Source organism: Felis catus, chromosome B4, assembly GCF_018350175.1.
Source record: "Felis catus isolate Fca126 chromosome B4, F.catus_Fca126_mat1.0, whole genome shotgun sequence".
NCBI lineage: Eukaryota > Metazoa > Chordata > Mammalia > Carnivora > Felidae > Felis > Felis catus.
In genome coordinates this window covers 122,052,553-122,072,500 of record NC_058374.1, presented here as the reverse complement: position 1 = coordinate 122,072,500, position 19,948 = coordinate 122,052,553, and the positions used below count along the sequence as shown (strand labels likewise).

At 39.6% G+C, this 19,948-nt stretch overlaps 1 protein-coding gene across 3 annotated transcripts in view; it reads right to left on the bottom strand.

The window, feature by feature from the left end:
• CHPT1 (choline phosphotransferase 1) overlaps positions 1–18,570 on the bottom strand; it is a 35,835-nt gene extending 17,265 nt beyond the window's left edge. For 2 of the 3 annotated variants that reach the window (XM_019835408.3, XR_006601012.1), the window contains exons 1-3: positions 18,174–18,567; positions 2,724–2,871; positions 2,271–2,412 (exon numbers count right to left, since the gene is read on the bottom strand). In XM_019835408.3, the coding sequence (XP_019690967.1) occupies positions 2,271–2,412; positions 2,724–2,871; positions 18,174–18,446 (563 nt within the window). In that variant the 5' untranslated portion in view covers positions 18,447–18,567. Of the gene's footprint in view, positions 1–2,270; positions 2,413–2,723; positions 2,872–18,173 lie in introns of all 3 variants that reach the window. The other variant, XM_045062237.1, reaches the window with a different exon arrangement.
• Positions 18,571–19,948: the final 1,378 nt, after the last annotated feature.

The following is a 19,948-nucleotide window of genomic DNA, read 5'->3' as shown; positions in this document are numbered from 1 at the left end:
TATATGTTTTACATTTATTTTTGAAAGAGAGAGACACACACAGAGTAAGCAGGGGAGGAGAAGGGAGAGAGGGAGACACAGAATCAGAAACAGGCTCCAGGCTCTGAGCTGTCAGCACAGAGCCTAACATGGGGCTTGAACTCACAGACTGCAAGATCATGACCTGAGCTGAAGTCCAGACACTTAACTGACTGAGCTACCCAGTCACCCCTGTTTATTTTGAGAGAGACAGTGACAGCATGAACGGGGAAAGGGAAGAAAGAGGGAGAGAGAATCCTAAGCAGGCTTTATACTGTTATGTTAGAGATGCAGGGCTTGTGACCTAAGCCAAAACCAAGAGATCGTGACCTAAGCCAAAACCAAGAATTGGATGGTTAACCTGCTGAGGCATCTCTCCAGTGTTAGTATTTTAAATGGCTGTCCCCACCCCTCCAGCCTTGCCCCAGCATTGCAGGATTTCCTTTCCTCTACGTGGTGGAGGAAATAGCCATTTCCCTAATGTTCTGAGTACTTTCTTTCCTCATGCTTCTGCCTAGATTTACTCCCATCTGTCTGGCATAGTCCATCCACAAGTAACTCATCTTTGTATGTCTAGTTCTGGGCACACAATAGACTCTCTCAATCAATAGCAAATGAATGTAAAATTTACATCTAGGCCAAGATGAACTAATTCATTTCAGAAAGATTTTTAGTGAAGTTGGAAGCCAAAAAGGTAAGTTAGTCATTAATAGTAACAACAATAATTAACCAGAACACTGAATTATTATATTACTCTAGTTTACCATAGCAAGTTCGGCAAATTAAAATGCATTAGATTTTGCAAAGTTACTTTTCTATTTTAGCATATCTTAATTTATAAATAGATACAGATTAGTTTTCCATAGTTGCCTTGAATTTTTAACCAGGATTTTTGATCCTTGGGATCTTGATCAGTAGATAGGGAATCAGCAAAAGAGTCAGATTTTCCATAAAAGTGTTCTTAAACTAATTCAACCTACAATTACCTTTTCCTTACGTAGGATTTCTTCAGTGCTTATGGAAACCTAGTGCAAGTCATTTTACACTTGGCAATGGACTGTATTAGCAGTGTCACAGAAGTATTATATCATCCCTTTGATACACTATACTATATAGCTCCTAAAACAGGAAGTTTTTAAAAAATGCATTTTGTATCCTTCCACAGAATCTAATACATTGCTGGTCCCAGGGAACTGAACAACAGTCGCTAAGAGTGTGGGGTTTGGAGTCAAATAGACTTGAGTTTTAATCCTGACTCTATACTTAACAGCAGTGTAAGTTACAGAATCTCTCTGCCTCATTTGTACAGTGGAGGTAATACCCTTACAGGGTACTGTGAGGAACAAATGAGCTAATGCATGTAAAGCACTTAGAACAGTGCCTGAAACATGCAAGTACCCTAGGTGGTACTACAATTATTCCATAATTTAGAATCAATGTGATGAGTTGCCTAAGGCCTTCCCTCTGTTACATGATTCATAGATTTGGGCTTCTCCTGATGATATTTTTAGTATCATCAGAGGTTTTTTGTTTTTGTTTTCCATGGCTGTTTCTCCTATGCAGCAATAAAGTGGGGTTACAAAGAATCAGTAGATGCGGAAAGGCAGAGCTGAGAATGAGCCAATGGCAGATAGTTCTTGAAGGATCAGGCAGAGAGGGAGCTGATGGGAAAGAGGAAAACAGAATCGAATTCTTGTTTTTGGCGCTATTTCCTGGTGTCTAAGAAAGGCATCAGAGGCATATTTATCATCTGATGTTTATCTCTAACATTTTCAAGGTGCTTTTACATTATCTCATCAATTGTCTACCACAACTGAACAGTCTCACAGTTATCTTGTTGGTGACTGATGTAAGGGGTGCCCCTTTTTGGGCACATGAAGATTTGACCAAAAAGGACCCTTAGATTCCATATTTCATTATTTTATTATGTATGTCAAATGCTGTTTACTTAAGTACTTTTTACTCAGGTCCCTTATTTTTCTCTTTCTCCTGTATAATGTAAGCTTGAGTTAGTAAGCTACTAAAAGGGAGAAAGAAATAAAATTACTATCAAATATATAACTATTTATAACATGCAGAATCCCTGAAAGACTTAAATTAAGCTGTAGCATTTATGGATGCTCTAATAAATTAAAAGATAATTTAAATTCCTGATTGAAGCATTGTTCTCCTTATGGATAAATAAAATATAACAGATTGTGAAAATAAATTGAATTATATTTAAAAATGTACAACTTAAAAAACATACTTACTTTCCAAACCTCAATACGCCTGAAACATAAGTCTGCCAGTGAGCACAATAAAACATGAACATCCCAATAAAAGAGCAGAAAAACAACCAGTCAGGATGAGTTCCTAAGCGCACAGCAACCGAAGCTCCAACTGCCATAAATACTGAAAGAAACAAGGTTTAAGAACCATTAAGAATTAAAAATAATTAATGAAATAATTGCCATTATTCATTCAGAGATACAGAGTTCAGAAATACAGAGTTTTAGGGTATGTAACCTTGGCATCACAATAAGGTACACCAAACAAAATTAATTTTTGAACATACTTTCAAAATACACTGTGAAAATTTGCCCCCAAATGTATGCCTATCCAAAAAGTTGACCAAACAGCTCAGTTCATGTTAGTTTTTAAGCCATTATTAACAACAACAACAACAAAATTGGGAAAAACCTTCACTAATAACGCTAATTTACCTGTGGAAAGAGAGTCACAACCGTGGTCGAAAAGTTCCCCTAAGGGAGAACAAGAATTTGTTCTTCTGGCTTGTTTCCCATCAATAGCATCCAGTGACTGGTAGATAAAGAGTCCCAGTGCACATAAAAGGTATGTCCAATATGGTGCCTAAAGATAAACGTGAATAATAAATACTGGTACGTGACAACAAGCTAGCTTCTGTTTGAAAATAGTTCAACCTAAGCCAATTGATACATTTTCTTGTGTTCTCACCTTATATCACCTCAGGGTGTTATAAAAACCATTCATAAGCCTCCTTTGACAGGTGAGAACCAAACTGAGAAATCAGATGAATTGTTCTAGGTCATCTGGGTAGAGGGACACAGAAGTCCAAAGAGTGAGAAACACAAGGTTAAATGAGAAAGGATGAGGACCTTGATTTTGGTTCCTAATTCACAGCCCTTTCAATATATGATTTATATATGGTTTTTGATTTGAAATTATTCAGTAAGTTTTTGCTAGGAAAAAAGATCTTAAAGACAAATCACAGACCTGTGCTTCCATTCATGATGGAGTGTCAGGGGACTGGATCTATGTCCCCACCTTATACAACTAGAAAAGCAATAAAACAAATGCAACAAATTTTCAGACATGGCAGGCAGTGCAGTACTGTGATCCCTGCCAGAGGGAAACAAATGAGGTGGGCCCAACAGTGCTCTAGTTTAGTACCTACAGGCAGTTTTCAGACCACAGTACAGGAATGGGAACCTGAACAGAGCCCAGTGATCTTGTTATGCTGAGGAGAAATGTAGCAGAATTCTGGAAGGTCAAAGCAGCTAGAATCTGTAGAGCTTGGCATCAGAGAAAAGAGGGACACATGATCTACAGAAGGGTATCTTTGAGTCTTTGGCTGAGAAGTGACCTGTGCCTAAATGAGATAAAACTACTAACCAAGGCCAAGGAAGGAACCATTGGACAGTATAAGGTCACATAATTCTTTTCATTTTTTAATTAAAAAAATTTTTTTAATGTTTATTTATTTTTGAGAGAGAGACAGAAAGCATGAGTGGGGAAGGGGCAGAGAGAAAGGGAGGCACAGAACGTGAAGAAGGCTCCAGGCTCTGAGCTGTCAGCACAGAGCCTGACGCGGGGCTCGAACTCACAAACTGTGAGTGAGATCATGACTTGAGTCAAAGTCAGATGCTCAACCAACTGAGCCAACCAGGCACCCCAAGGCCATATAATTCTTGAAGGCCACACAAAGCTGGAAATTTTTCATGCTCCCTCAAGGCACAACACAAAGACTTTGTAATACATTAGGTAGAGTTTTCAGAAGTGTATTGCCTTAGCACTGGGGAGAAATTGGCCCAAGACTAAAGGCCTCTTGGAAGAGTCCTAACAGACATAAAGTCCAGCCTCAAAAGAAGCCAACTGATCCTATGTAACTCAACCACAGCCAACACAAAGTGCAATATCTCAAAGGGATATAAAAAAAAAAATCTAGTACTCAAACATGTAAAATTCACAATGTTTGGCATCCAATAAAAAATTACCAGTCATGCAAACAAACAAATAAAAATTACCAGTCATACAAAAAGCAGGAGAATATGAACTACAACTAATAGTAAAATCAATCAATACAATCAGACCTAGGAATGACACAGAAAATGGAATTAGATGTAATTGGATGAGGACATGAAAGGTTATTATAAATACGTTTTGCATGTTCAAGAAGGTGAAGGAAAATATAAAAGACTCAAGTGAAACCTCTAGATATGAAAAAAAGGTATTTGAAATGTAAAATGTACTGGATGAGATTGGACAACACAAAAGAAAAGATCAGTGAACTTGCAGAATACTGATGGAAACTATCAAAAATGATGCACAGAAAGAAAAAAGACTACAAATAATTGATCTGGGTACCAGTGACCAGTGGGACAACAGAAGCACTCTAACATATTTTTATTGGAGTCTCAGAGGAGGTAAGAGAGGGTTGGGCATAAAAAATGTTAAGAAATAATGGCTGGAGAAGTTTCCAAATTTGAAATTTATACACTCACGTATCCAACAAGCTCAACAAACACAACAGAATAAATACTTTTTAAAAACCCACCAAGGCACATGATAATCAGAAGCCTGAGGAAAACAGAAACATCATATATAGAAGCATAGATAATAGTGAGAGAGAGGAAAGAGTCTGTAAAGTTGAATACAGATGAATAGAAATGATTCAATTTGAAGAAGACAGAGAAAAAGAGATTTTAAAATGACCATTCTTTTCTTTCACACTTTATAAATATACTCTTCTTCCTCAGGGACCTGTGTGATGATAGCAATGGTCAAGCCAGATTTCTATGTCTTAGGGGAGGAAGTATAGCAAAATTATTAAGAAGTAAGGCTTTGAAGTTGGATCTGTGTTTGAGCCCTTGACTCTGTCACTTAATAGCCAGATGACCTTGGGCAAATCACTTAACCTCTCTAAACTGTGGGTACTCACATGTAAGGTGTGAATAATCCTTACAGTTGTATCAGATAAAAAATTCTTAGATAGCTCTTTAACAGAGCCTGGCACACAGTAAGTAGGTGCTCAGTAAAGGTTAGCTATTCTCATTAAATTGTTTTGTACACTTTTAGTGGCAAATATAAGTTTTAATATACCAATCTATGTATGGTTTATGTGGTAATTCTACAAATATCCAATCAACCTGCTACTTTATTCTTCAATCTTTTTAAGTAAATAGAAGTTTACTTTGAACTTAACTTTAATAGAAGTTTCATTATTTGCTAATATTAGATGCCCAGTATTAACGATTACACTACTAATTGCTTAAAAGGACTTATCAAGTCTCTTCTAGTTAAAAAAAAAAGCAGTATAAATTAGAAAAAATTTAAGAATAGAAGTAACCTGAGCTGTGAATATGCATATTAAAATGTCACAAAGAAACAGTAAGTGTCTGTGAGGATGCACTGTTGGTGGGAATGCAAACTAGTGCAGCCACTGTGGAAAAGTCTGGAGGTTCCTCAAAAAAATTAAAAATAGAACTACCCTATGACCCAGTAAGGGTATTTACTCAAAGAATACAAAAACACTAATTTGAAAGGATATATGTGCCCCGATGTTTACTCAGTATTATTTACAATAGCCAAATTATGGAAGAAGCCCAAGCCCAGTGCCCACTAACTGATGAATGGATAAAAAAGATATGGTATGTGGATATACGTATATGTGTATATGTGTGTACATATATATACACATAAATAACTATGTATACATACATACATACATTATATGTGTGTGTGTATATATATATATAAATTATTCAGCCATAAAAAAGAATGAAATCTTGCTACTGGCCACACAGATGGAGCTAGAGAGAATTATGCTAAGTGAAATAAGTCAGTTGGAAAAAGACAAATACTGTGACTTCATTCATATGTTGAATTTAAGAAACAAAATAAACAAAGGGAAAACAAAAAGACAACCCAAAAAACAGACTCTTAATGATGGAGAACAAAGAGCGTTACCAGAGGGGAGGTGGATGAGGGGACGGGTGAGGTAGGTGAAGGGGATGAAGGAGTGCACTGGTCGTGATGAGCACTGAGTAATGTATAGAAACTATACATAACACTGAAACTAATATAATACTGTATGTTAGCCATACTGGAATTAAAATTAAAAAACAATAAAAAATTAAAAAATTAAATGTCACATTCAGTTCTGATTAGCATGTTTTTAAAAGCTTATCTGCAAACTGTGAAATAATTAAGAGAGGGCAAAAAAACAGAGAATTGCTAAATCATCTTGACAGTACAAGAGTGGAAAACACATAACAAAACAAACCACCTCGAATCTTTTTGAAAAATCCCAAAGTGTTTTGCAGAGAACAATCCCAGTGACTTTTCAAATAAGCAAATTCTTACCCATTTTTTTCCTGCTATGAAAAATTATATTGTTTTCATTTTGAAAACCAAAGGAGAGAGGAGTGACATTTCAAATCTACGTAAAATTGGAAACTTGAAATTATTAAAATTTCTGGAATGACATAAAAAGTCACTTTTTTATCATCTATTTTCCACCAAATACTTTCCCCCTAAATGACAGACTTCTCAAAGTGCATCATCTACCTGAGACGTATTCCATTTCTCCCTTCTATGCCCAGAACCTTCTTATACTGAAACAACTGGAGCCAAGGTCCAATTAAGCATTAAAAGCTTAATTCTGACCTCTGGTCTGGGAGACTGGCCACAGGCAAATTGAAAGGTCAAGGTGTTAACGGAAATCCATACTGAAATAAATTTGCTCACTCCTGGACATGACAGTTGGGGGTGGATTCTGCCCCTCATTTGGAAAAAATAAAAGAAGACTGGTTCACTAGTTTAAGACTACTTCATTAGGATACTAGAAGAATTAAAGGTTTAGAGCTTAAACAGGTAAGAGTGCAGGGGAATTTAGACAAGAAAAAGAGGGAGGGACTCTCTGCAGAAACGAAGGTTGAGGCCTGGAAAATGAAAGGTTTACTCATGAGTCAGTGACCAGATCCCTGTTTTGGGACCAAGAGATCAGATTGGAAAGGTAATAACATTATCTAAAACAGTACAACAAAGGGCATTTTTCAGCATTATTTTATTTGATACAGCAATCCACAGAGACAGGGCAGTTACCATGTTCTCTTTATTAAAGATGGAGAGTAAAACTTAGGAAGGGATGACGAAGTCCCATCCAGATGAATGGCCAGATGGTCCAGGAATCAGGTCTTCCGACCTCCCCAGGCTATGGGATCCATCAGGCTGCAGGCTGCACAGACATGAATTCTTACTTCACTGACTACCTATTTCTTTAAACCTGCTAAGAAGCACTTTCTTGCTCACACAATCCAATTTCAAGTGCAGTGAGCCCTAGGAAATGGCTGTGAGCCATGTGACACTTCCTTCCTTTTAAGCCCAGAAAGGCACACTGGTCCCCAGTACCTGGTTCACTCCTTTCCAGTCTTCCCAAGGCCACAGGGACCTAACCTACCTTCTCTCTTCCCTGCTGTCATCACCTCTACCCCAAGCTGGAAGCTATTAAATAGGCTGCAAACTGTCATCTTCTTTTCTAAACTGTTATCTCTGCAAAACCAGCTCCAGGTTAGAGATGCACTGGCCAGGAACAGGATGACCCTTCCTTCCAGGAGTCCTCAAAACAGGTGTAATTACAGAAGACTCTGGGTCTTCTGTAAGGAGGATCTACAAGAGCCACCCCAATTCATTTCAGGTTTTCATGTGAACTTATTTTCAAAAATTTTAAACATAAGCATGGAAAAGTCAGGCTTAGATTATGCATTATAAAGTCATAAGCAATTTATCAAAAAACTACTACAGAAGGAACCCATTCCCCAAAGTAGAACTTCTTCAGGTAATATTAAACTCCTAATGTGTAAAGTTTTAAATTCTGTAATTTTCATAATATCTACTGTATCTTTTAGGATCAGAATTTAACAGTATGTCATAGGAATCTTTTCAGGTAAACCATGAAGACCTACATTACTCTTGTAAATGACAACATGGTATTCAATGATGTGGCTATATCACAATTTAAGTAATAACTTCATTAATGATGAATCTTGCATTATTGCATTAAAAATTATTATGTAAGTTTATTCTAGAAAACAAAAATAATTACTAAGAATCAATCATAACCCTTAGTCATTTAATTAAAGCACTAATAAATTTAAATTGCTTTTCAGTAACACCACTAAAAAATAGCTGTATAAAAGTAAGTGGGAAATTTTACTTTTTCGGTTACTTAAATTATAGGATGCTATTATTCATTTTATAATTAGAGAAACCAGGGTTCTGAACCAGATCATATGGCAACTGTTCTCGTTAAAAATAACTCTGGGTCAGAGGGAACACTCACATATAAGCCAATTTATCCTCTTTTGATACATGCATCTGAATAAGCACACACGAATCAGGAAAAGGAAGAAAAGACTTATTAGAAAGTGATTGGTGAGCACATCTCTGCTCACTGGACAAACTTCACTTACAAGCTTGGACCTTAAAATACTTGATTTTCTGGAACACATCCTTAGGTCTTTTGTAAATGAAAATGCTAGACTAGATAGTCTCCAAGGTCCCATCTTTCATATTAGAATATAATCCTCTCAAGGATATGAGACATGTTGTCTGTTTTTAAAATCTGTTGTCCATACCAAGGAGCTAAAATAACTAGATGATCTAATTGTTCCTTATCAGGTAAAACAGTTTCCAAAGGGAAGAATTCATGCCCCGGGCTGTTCTTGCACACCTGTTAGAAGTGTGGAGTCCCAGACTCTACCTGTACCCAGATCCTTGCTTTCATCACTGGCTGAATGAATTGGATGAGTTACTTAACCTCTCAGTGCCTCAGTCTCCCTTTATGAAAAATGAAAATAATCACTGCTCCTGTCTCACTGTGAGGATCAAAGGAAGAATTACAGGGGCCCCTGGGTGACTCAGTCGGTTAAGCGGCCGACTTCGGTTCAGGTCATGATCTCGCGGTCCGTGAGTTCGAGCCCCGCGTTGGGCTCTGTGCTGACCGCTCAGAGCCTGGAGCCTGTTTCAGATTCTGTGTCTCCCTCTCTCTCTGACCCTCCCCCGTTCATGCTCTGTCTCTCTCTGTCTCAAAAATAAATAAACGTTAAAAAAAAAAATTAAAAAAAAAAAAAAAAAGAAAGAATTATACGGAAAGTGTTAAGGGCCCAGCATATGGAAGGAGCTCAGCAAATTTTAATTACTGTTATTGTTATTACTGATACTACATAAGACACTTTTAGATGATTCATGGGTCAACTTTTCATTCTGATATTTATGACTTTATATTAATATATTTTGGAAATATTTTAACATATTTGAAAAATAGCTAGCATAGCTGTCAAATCTATGACTTTATAGATATTAAGGCTTAGAACGAGTCCATGTCTTTAAAAAGTGATTTAAAGCTGATGGAAAGAAAAATAGTAAATAAAAAATAGTATATATAGGTAATACACAAAAGTAAAAATCTTCCCAAATTAAAATCTAGGAAATACTGGAACTATATAATGCTTATTTATATAAATTTTTATACTTGAAAAAATTACCTCTTTGCTTTAAATGGCCTTGGGTGTGAGATGACACATATGCAAAAGGTATTATATAATCAGTAACAACTGGATCAGATGCTAACAGGGAGATTTCAATTATCAAAAGAGCAACTGACCTCTCTCTCCATAAAAACGAAAAGTGCGTTTATAAGAGGTAGGAAGAAAGAAAATTAGAAGGCAGATCATGCACATGTGGAAAAATGTAATGCTAGTGTGGTGTTAAAAAGTGGATTTTTAAAAGAAAATTCATGGAATTTCTAACAGACTACTAGTCTGACACTGTTCTAACAGTGATTAAGGAGGATTAAGAGACTGTTTACTGTGTGCCTCTGGCTGGTGGAGCACTTCCTTGTTTACAGAGGGAGGGCTCCCAAGGGAGGCTTCCAAGGCTCCAGAAGCAGTTGGTGGTCAGCAAGGGTAAGATCATTCTCAGTGCCAATCAGAAAGGGCCTTGGGGGCTTTCTGGTTTCAACCCAGACCTTCAGGCCTCAGCTCTGATTAGGGGCCAGCATTTGAGAAGAGTATACCTATTTTCAGGGAATGAAGCAGGTAATAAAATGGGGGAAGGAAAGCCAGCAGCTTATACAAATGCAGTTCAACCAACACTTTGGGACCAAAGGGTTCTTTCATGACATCAGAAATTTGTACTTTGAAATGTAGATTTCTTTCTTTTCATATTTTGGGGAATAGTCCTTTTTCTTTTCCCTATTTTTTTTAAGCCTTCTTCAGTACTTACTAGAGTTCTTGTTGAAAATGCCAGCCTCTCACTGTGCTCAGGGGAACAAGAAGGAGGAGGGATATGAAGAGACTCCCTGGGGTCAGATCTATCAACATCCACTGTACTGGGTGCTTTAACATCTGCTCTGTTCTTTAACTTTGCAAAACCCAAGTGGTCAGAGCCTTTCTGCCCAGGTCAAAAGTCTAAAACAGGAACAGCTTATATACCTTGGGAATCAAGTTAAGGCAAGCCTTAGGAATCAGAGGGATAAACCCCAAGGCAATTAGAAGCTCCTTCTACCCTGAGGAAAGTGAGGCATCCAGGCTTCAGAAGCAGAGGCTTGCATTTACCCCCAGGGCCAGGATCATACATGTGCTTCCTTAAATCCTGAGGCCTGAGTACTTGCTTGCCTCACTTTAGTCCCTGTCCAGATTCTAGAATTTTCAAATCCTGAAAGGAATTGGAGTTTATATTTTGTTTTAGTAAGGGAGGCCACTCCCTTACAAGAGTCCTGCCTTAATAAATGATGCTTGATTTTATTGAGCTGGTTAAAATTAAGAAAAAAAAAAAAAAAAGAGGGAGATAAGTAAGAAAAAAGAAAACACTAGATTTCAAAGAAACCAAACCCAATTAAAAAAATGTCTAGGGGAGCCTGGGTGGCTCAGTCAGTTAAGAGTCTGACTTCGGCTTAGGTCATCATATCGCGGTTTGTGGGTTCGGGCCCCACGTCAGGTTCTGTGCTGACAGCTCGGAGCCTGGAGCCTGCTTTGGATTCTGTGTCTCTTTCTCTCTCTGCCCTTCCCCTGCTTGTGCTCGGTCTCTCTATCAAAAATAAATAAACGTAAAAAAAAACCTTTAAAAAAAAAAGTCTGAATAGGAATCTAAAGATTATTTTCCTTTTCTTAATATTCCCCAACAAATAACCCTTTACAGAGCAAAGGCAACTATAATCTGAATTATTTATAGAGGGAATAAACCATTTCTTAAAGTCTTTCTGATTCTTCAGAAAAACTTCCTTTTTGGTTCAACTTTTTATCATCACAAATAAAATAAATGTATTAATTCCCTGACCAATAGGTACCTATCTGCTATAATTCCTACTCTTTTTTTTTAAGTTTGTTTAATGTTTGTTTGTTTACTTATTTATTTATTTAAAGAGCGTCTCCACATGGGGGAGGGGCAGGTAAAGAGGGAGAGAGAGAGAGTTCTGAGCAGACTCCACACAACCAGTGCAGAGCCAGATATGGTTCTTGAACCCATGAACCGTGAGATCGTGTCCTGAGCTGAAATCAAGAGTCACTGAGCCACCCAGGCACCCCTATAATTCTTACTCTTAACTGAGACACTGATGTGTCTCCGACATTTACTCAAGTAAGCTTAAAAGAGAATGGAGCCACACTTTATACCAGTCAAAAGTAAGTGTATGGGTGTTTTGTGATAAAGAATGTTATTAGGCTGGAGCCTAAAGAACTAGATTCAAATCACTGAGTTTTCTTATATATAAATGTAGGAATGGCATTAAATAAGCTCTAAAGTCCCTTATGTAGAAGTCTGTGATCCTATTTTAGGATTAGGTAGCAAGGAATGGGGGCCAAGGACTCCATACAGAGTAAAATTCAGATAGAAATGCTTCATCGAGATGAGGAGGGGGCAATTCAATTTCTGTTTTCTCTAGTAGCCCTAATTCTTGCTTACTCTTCTTAAAATTCCCAGGCCAAACTGATAAGTATTTATTCCAAGACCAGCTTGAACTGAATAAGAGTAGAAAAACATTACCTCCCAAGATGACATTTCATTCATGCAGTCAATAATTTAGCAAATATTTACCATGCCTCTGCTTTATACAAGGTGCTGTGCAGTGCAGAATGTACAAATGGGCAATCTCTGAACTTTAAAGTTGGTAGGTTGTCCTGCTCAGTAAGGACACACATAAGCAAAAAAATTGGAGAAGTTCCACAGGAAACCTACAAAACCCAGTGGTTGAAGCATAGCTTTCTAGCTTGGAAAGCTGGTCTCCATTTAAAGTTACCTACTCATGGGGCTCCTGGATGGCTCAGTGGATTAAGTGTCTGACTTCGTCTCAGGTCATGATCTCATGGTTCATGGGTTAGAGCCCTTCATGGGGCTCTGTGCTGACAGCTCTGAGCCTGGAGTCTGCTTCAGTTTCTCTCTCTCTCTCTCTCTGTCTCTCTCTCTCTCTGTCTCTCTCTCTCTCTCTCTCTCTACCTCAACCCCACTTGCACTTTGTCTCTCAAAAATTAATAAACGTTAAAAAAAATTTTTTTAAAGCTACCTACATAGAAGAGGTTAATTCCCTTCAGTTTCATAATCTATAAAATGGGGATAATAATAGTACTACTTCATAAAGTTGTTGAGAGGATTAAATGAGAAAACAGGCTAAAGCACCTTAAAATAATGCCTGGTACACAGTTAATACCCAGTAAATGTTAGTTGTTATTGTAGTTTTTATTGGAGTTTAGAAGAGGGGCGCCTGGGTGGCGCAGTCGGTTAAGCGTCCGACTTCAGCCAGGTCACGATCTCGCAGTCCGTGAGTTCGAGCCCCGCGTCAGGCTCTGGCCTGATGGCTCGGAGCCTGGAGCCTGTTTCCGATTCTGTGTCTCCCTCTCTCTCTGCCCCTCCCCTGTTCATGCTCTGTCTCTCTCTGTCCCAAAAATAAATAAACGTTGAAAAAAAAAATTAAAAAGAAAGAAAGAAAGAAAGAAAGAAAGAAAGAAAGAAAGAAAGAAAGAAGATTAAGTGGTTGATTTGACTCCAGAGAAGGAAGAAAAATTTCATAAGGAAGTCATGTTAGAACTGGGCATTGACAGATGGAAACAGGACAGTAGGAAGGAAAAGGAAGGAGAAAAGAGAGGGACAAAACAAAGAGAAATCCTTGGTGTAGCAAGTAGTTCAATTTGGCTGGAGTGGAAAGTTCCTTAACAGACACAGTGGCTGCAACCCCAATCAAAATAGCACCAGCATTCTTCATAGAGCTATAGAACAAACAATTCTAAAGTTTGTATGGAACCACAAAAGACCCTGAATAGCCAAAGTAATGTTCAAAAAGAAAACCAAAGCTGGAGGCATCACAATCCCAGACTTTAGCCTGTATTATAGAGCTGTAATCACCAAGACACTATTGTATTGGCACAAAAACAGACACATAGGCCAATGGAATAGAACTAAAAACCCAGAAGTGGGCCCACAAATATACAGCCAACTAATCTTTGACAAAGCAGGAAAGAGTATCCAATGGAAAAAAAAAAAAAAAAACAACAGTCTCTTAGCAAATGGTGCTAGGAGAACTGGACAGCAACATGCAGAAGAATGAACCTGGACCACTTTCTTATACCATACACAAAAATAAATTCAAAATGGATTAAAGACCTAAATGTGAGGCAGGAAACCATCAAAATCCTAGATGAGAAAACAGACGGCAACCTCTTTGGCCACAGCAACTTCTTACTTGACATGTCTCCCAAAGCAAGGGAATAAAAGCAAAAATGAACTATTGGGACCTCATCAAGATAAAAAGCTTTTGCACCACAAAGGAAACAATCAACAAAACTAAAAGGCAACTGACGGACTGGGAGAAGATATTTACAAATGACATATCAGATAAAGGGCTAGCATCAAAAATCTATACAGAACTTACCAACCTCAACAACTGAAAAACAAATAATCCAGTGAAGAAATGGGCAGAAGACATGAATAGACATTTTTCCAACGAAGACATCCAGATGGCAAACAGACACATGAAAAGATGCTCAACATTGCTCATCATCAGAGAAATACAAATCAAAACCACACTGAGATCCCACCTCACACTGGTCAGAGTGACTAAAATTAACAACTCAGGAAACAACAGGGGAACCTCTTGCACTGTTGGTGGGAATACAAACTCACTGTTGGTGAGAGACTCTGGAAAACAGTGTGGGGGTTCCTCAAAAAATTAAAAATACAATTACCCTACGACCCAGCAACTGCACTACTAGGAATTTATCCAAAGGATACAGAAGTGTTGATTTGTAGGGGCATATGCACCCCAATGTTTATACCAACACTATCAACAATAACCAAATCATGGAAAGAGCCCAATGTCCATCAACTGATAAATGGATTAAGAAGATGTGGTATATGCATACAACGGAATACTATCAACAGTGAAAAAAAGAATGAAATCTTGCCATTTTCAACAATGTGGGTGGAACTCGAAGGTATTATTCTACGTGAAATAGGTCAGTCAGAGAAAGACAGATATCACATGATTTTACTCATATGTGGAATTTGAGAAATTTAACAGATGATCATAAGGGAAGGGTAGAAAAATAAGATAAAAACAGAGAGGGAGGCAAACCATTAAGAGACTCTTAAATACAAAGAACAATCTGAGGGTTTATGGGGGAGGGGGTATGGAGGGGGGGGAAAAATGGGTGACGGGCATTAAGGAGGGCACTTGTTGGGATGAGCACTGGTTGTTATATATGGAGGTGATAAATCACTGGAATCCATTCCTGAAGCCAGGACTACATTATATGTTAACTAACTTGAGAGTACATTAAAAAAAAAAAAAAGTAGCTATACAAAGCAATAAAATAAATAAAAAAATAGAAACAGTGACATGATATGCAGTTCAGAACACCACTGTAGAACTTAATATAAATCACTTAATTTTTTTCTATTAATTTCCCTTCATCCCTACTTATGGCCTAGAAATTAACAGTAGTAAAAATTAGACGAAGTGTTATTATTAATATAGATAATGTAGTCAGCATTACATATATGTAATCCTATTCGGGTAGGATTACATCCTATATGGGTACATAAACCAAAGTATCTAAATCCAAAAACCTTATGTATTTTCCCTGAGCCTTTCTGGAAGCAATCTGTCAAGTTTGAAAAAGCACTAATAATTCTTAAGACTAAGAATCAGAAAACACATTCCATGCCAGGTAAAAGTCACTTAACCCTCTGGGCCTCAATCTTCTCTTAATAAAAATGTATATACTACTATTACTTCAGGATGGATGGATAGAAGAAATGCTAGAATGGTGGTAAGGCTATTGTAGGAAGGGAAAAAACTTGCCAACCTCCTTGGGTAGACATAAAACACAAAGGCCACAATTGATGTAAAAGCACTTTACATACCTGATAAATCTCATATAAAACACAAGGAATTTTTCCTGCATACCACATACAGAAAGGCAGGAACTCTGGACCAGAAGGTGGTGGTAAATGATTATATATATATATTATATATTATATATATATCTATGTAGAATACATAATATATATAATATATAATATATATATTACATATATATAAATGAAAGTTTTGGGGTTAGATTGACTTAGATCTGAATATGTATATTATATAAATATACTATATGTATAATATATATATATAATATATATTAAATATATATATATATATGTGTGTGTGTATATATATATATATATACACACACACATATATATATATACACACACATATATATATACATATATACACACACATATATATATATATACATATATGTATATATGTATATATATATATATATATATACATATATATATACATATATATATATGTTTTGGAGTCAGATTGACTTAGATCTGAATCCTGTCAGGGCCTGTCATACAAGTTCTGTGACCTGAAAGCAAAACAGCCTGAACTACTGTGCTTCTTTCCTGCTATTGCTGAGATTTTACCAAATACACAATGTCAATCCTATAATGGTTTTTCCCCTCACTGCTTCAGCCTCTTACAAGCACCTACAGGATCTAATGACTTACATTTCAGAAATTCTTGTCAGTTTCACCTTATTATTTTAACCCTTATGCCTCCTTTTAGGGCCATTCTGATTTTTTCACTTTTTTTTTTTTAAGTGTCTGAGATTTCCCCCCACCATCACCATTTTTTTAAAGGCAGTTAAGCCTAAAATTAATTAATCATAATTTTACCTCTTCCATCAAGCCCCTCTTGACCCTCCTAAACATAATCTATTAGACTTGTTTATGTGTCCTGCTCTTTGTAAGTGCTCAACAAATGCTTCTAAAGTTAATAATATTGACAAGTTCACAGTTTAATTGGCAAGTATCAGAAACATCCAAATGCGGTTAGCCAAATCTAGGCCCAATAAAAACTAAATTTTATTATATATTTTCAGGACATTTTTAATAACAGTGGTATTTTTAATGTGTTGAGTAATATATTTAATTGTTGGGCAAACTACCTTTTTCTACATTTATCTGCAGGTAATGTATTATTTAATTCTCATTGTGTCCTTATAAAATTGGTTTGGCAAGTATGATTTTCTAATTCACATGTGGGAAAACTGACCAGCAGTTATCTCTATGATGCTGTGGAGCCCCATGAGAACTCAAACCTTCCACTTGTAAATCCAGTGCACCAACTCTGGGAAATTCTGCAAACAGACTGCAAAAATGAAAAACTAAAGAAACTTACTTTTTGCAAACAATATGGAAATGAATAACAATGGAAACATCTGCCAAGAACTCATATGTAATAAACATAACCATCAATTGGCAAGATATGTTTAAAATGTAGGCTCCATTAAATATTTTTTTAATGGACGGATAGTATGGAAGGCATAAAATATTTCCATTGTATTCCTGCTATCCAATTTCAACTTGAATTAATTCCCCACAGAACCTATACTCAAATAGGATTATAAAAGGGATTTCACTATTTGGAGAAAAAAAGACAAGAAAGCTGTGTCACAGAATGTGCAATGTGATACTTATCTCATGTACTATGCCTTAAAGCTACGAATGGGAGTGAACCCCCTTTGCCTCCTACCCCATCCACACTGAGCCCAAGGGGGCTTCTGATTAACACTTGTCCAAAGCCCACGTTATCTACTTTTTTTTTTTTTTTACTCTTATTTCAGATATATGTCAAATACGCATTGCCAACAAAATCTGTTGGCTTTTGTGACCCCTGGGTCGTGATAATAAGGATTATCGCCTGCTAATAATACCTTAGTTTGTTTTGCAGGTCAATGAGGCAAAGTGGAAGTTACCTCTTGGAAGTAACTTATCTTTGATCAGTGCTACCAGTAATTTCAGGATCACTAGCACAACCGTGAGAAACAGACGATTATAAAAGTGTCCAAAGGGTAAATCCGGCTTGGACAACCCGACCTCAAGCCCTGGTGCCAGACAGGAAGGACGGAGACTGGGGGCGTTCAGTCCCCAGTGTGCAAAGTAACCGACAGCTTGTCCATCCCACAGCTCGGCGCCGGATGGGATGGAGGCCGGGCAGGCAGGCTTGCTGTGGCCCGGGGGAGGTTGAGTGCATACCGGGTTGAAGCAGTGACCTTGACAACCCCTCCGCCGCCCCGGGAGGCTCGGGGTGGACGCAGGGTTAGGGTAGCGGCGCGATAGCCTCCAGGTGGCCCGGGGAGTCTCAGGGCGGACGCAGCGCGGGGCAGTGGCGGTATCCCACCCCCACCCCCCACCCCCGAGGCTCAGCCTCGCGGGGGTCTCCTGGCTCTCCCGGGCACCTCCAGCTGCGGGACGGCGGGGCATCTCGGGCGGGGCTCGGGCGGGGGGGTCGGGGCTCCCGGGACAGCAGTTGGGGGTCCCTCCTCCGCGGCCGGGCAGGAGGTGGGCCCTACCTCCTCGGTGGCCGTGGGGCAGTAGGAGATAAGCACGAGCGTGGTGAGCAGGTTGATGGCCAGGCCCAGGAGGGTGATGGAGTTGGGAGCCATCCACAGCGGGATCCACTGGAGCAGCCAGGTCCAGTAAACCTGCAGCGGCGGCTCGAGCAGCGAGACGCCCGCCGCGCTGTAGCGGTGCTCCTCCAGCCGCCGCAGCTGCGCCGCGCTCAGCGGCTCCGCCAGCGCCTTCAGCCAGCGCGGCGCCGGCCTGGCCCCGGCGCCCGCCGCCATGGCCGCCTGCGGGCCCTGCCGCTTCGAGGGAGCGCGGCCCGTGCCCGGCGCCAGGGCGGGGAGAGGTGAAGGGAGGGGCTTGCGGACCGGGGCCTGTGGCTGCCGGGTGGGACTCTCCGGTCGGGCTCGCTCGACCGAGGTCGAGGTCAGGCGGGGCCGCCTCAGGTCCCGGGGCCCCCGCCCCCAGAGCGGCCCGGCCGCTCGTGCGACCGCGGGGGTGGAGTGAGGGCGGGGCCTCCGGGGAGAGGACCTGGGGGAGGGGTTGGGGAGAGTCCGGCGAGGTGTCAGGGAGGGTTGGACCGGCTCTCGCTGGCCACCAGGTCACCACTAGGGTCCCGCCAACAGTAACTTTCTGGTTGGCGTGCAAGGGCCCTGACTTCCCCAAGGGGCTGATGCACCTGCCTCTAAAGTTCGATTCTTCTCCAAGGATGTCTGGTCGCTCCCGTGAGGAAAAACTCCTCGCTAGCTGGGCAGTTAGAGGCTGGTTCCTCTAACCTGTGGTCTTGTGCACAACTCTTTTCTCCTGGTGTGGGTGTGCCCTGGCCTTTGGCTAACTACTGAAGGACGTCGCTGCGTGTGGAGTCTGGCGGGAGGGGAGGGCGGTTGGTTGTGTGAGAACATGATTTTGCACATCTTGGGTCACCGGCCTCATGGCCCCGTCTGTCTGTCCAAAAAGAGGTCCTACTTGATAAACGCACCACAAAGACAATTCTTCTTCCAACCCAAAGAACAGGGGCCCTTTAGCTCTATAGAACTCTCGCTGTGGGTTCAAAGACCGAGATATTGAAAGGAAAAATCAGGACTTGAAAAGGCTTGCTAACAAGGGGACTGAATGGTTGAAACTCAAATGCCCTTTTTTCAGAGCATCCAGTACCAGTAATTGGACATTTTTACACGCAGCCTTCTCTGGCGATACAGGACAGGGATCCAGGCAGCGTCCTCCCACTATACAGTGGACTGAGCACACTTGCCACACAACGGTAGTTCACCAGCCCCTTACCTCACAATGCACCTCTTTACACAGGGGACATCCTGCCATAAACATTGCACAGCCTGAGATAAGCCTCCCTCTTGCCTTTTTTTTACTTCCTGGTTCTGATCTTTATGCAATTTTCTAAGGCATAGAACAAGCTCAGAGACTGCTTTCAAGACAGTGTGTTAAGAAACATGTATCAGCAGATGCAGTTTGTCCCGCAGGATTCACATTATGACACCTCGGAGAGGCGTCAGCAAACTACTAACAGCCCACCACCTGTTTTAGTACAGCCCACGGGCTAAGTATGGTATTTACATTTTTAAATGGCTGAATAAAAATCAAAGGAATTTTTTTGATGCAAAATTATATGAAATTCAAACTTCAGTGTCACAAATAAGGCCACGTTTATGCCTCACATATTGTTTAAACTACTTTCTCACTCAAAAGCCGAGTTCTGTGGTTGTGACAGACACCACACGGGCCTGCAAACCCTGGAATATTTACAGTCTGGTCCCTCACAGAAAAA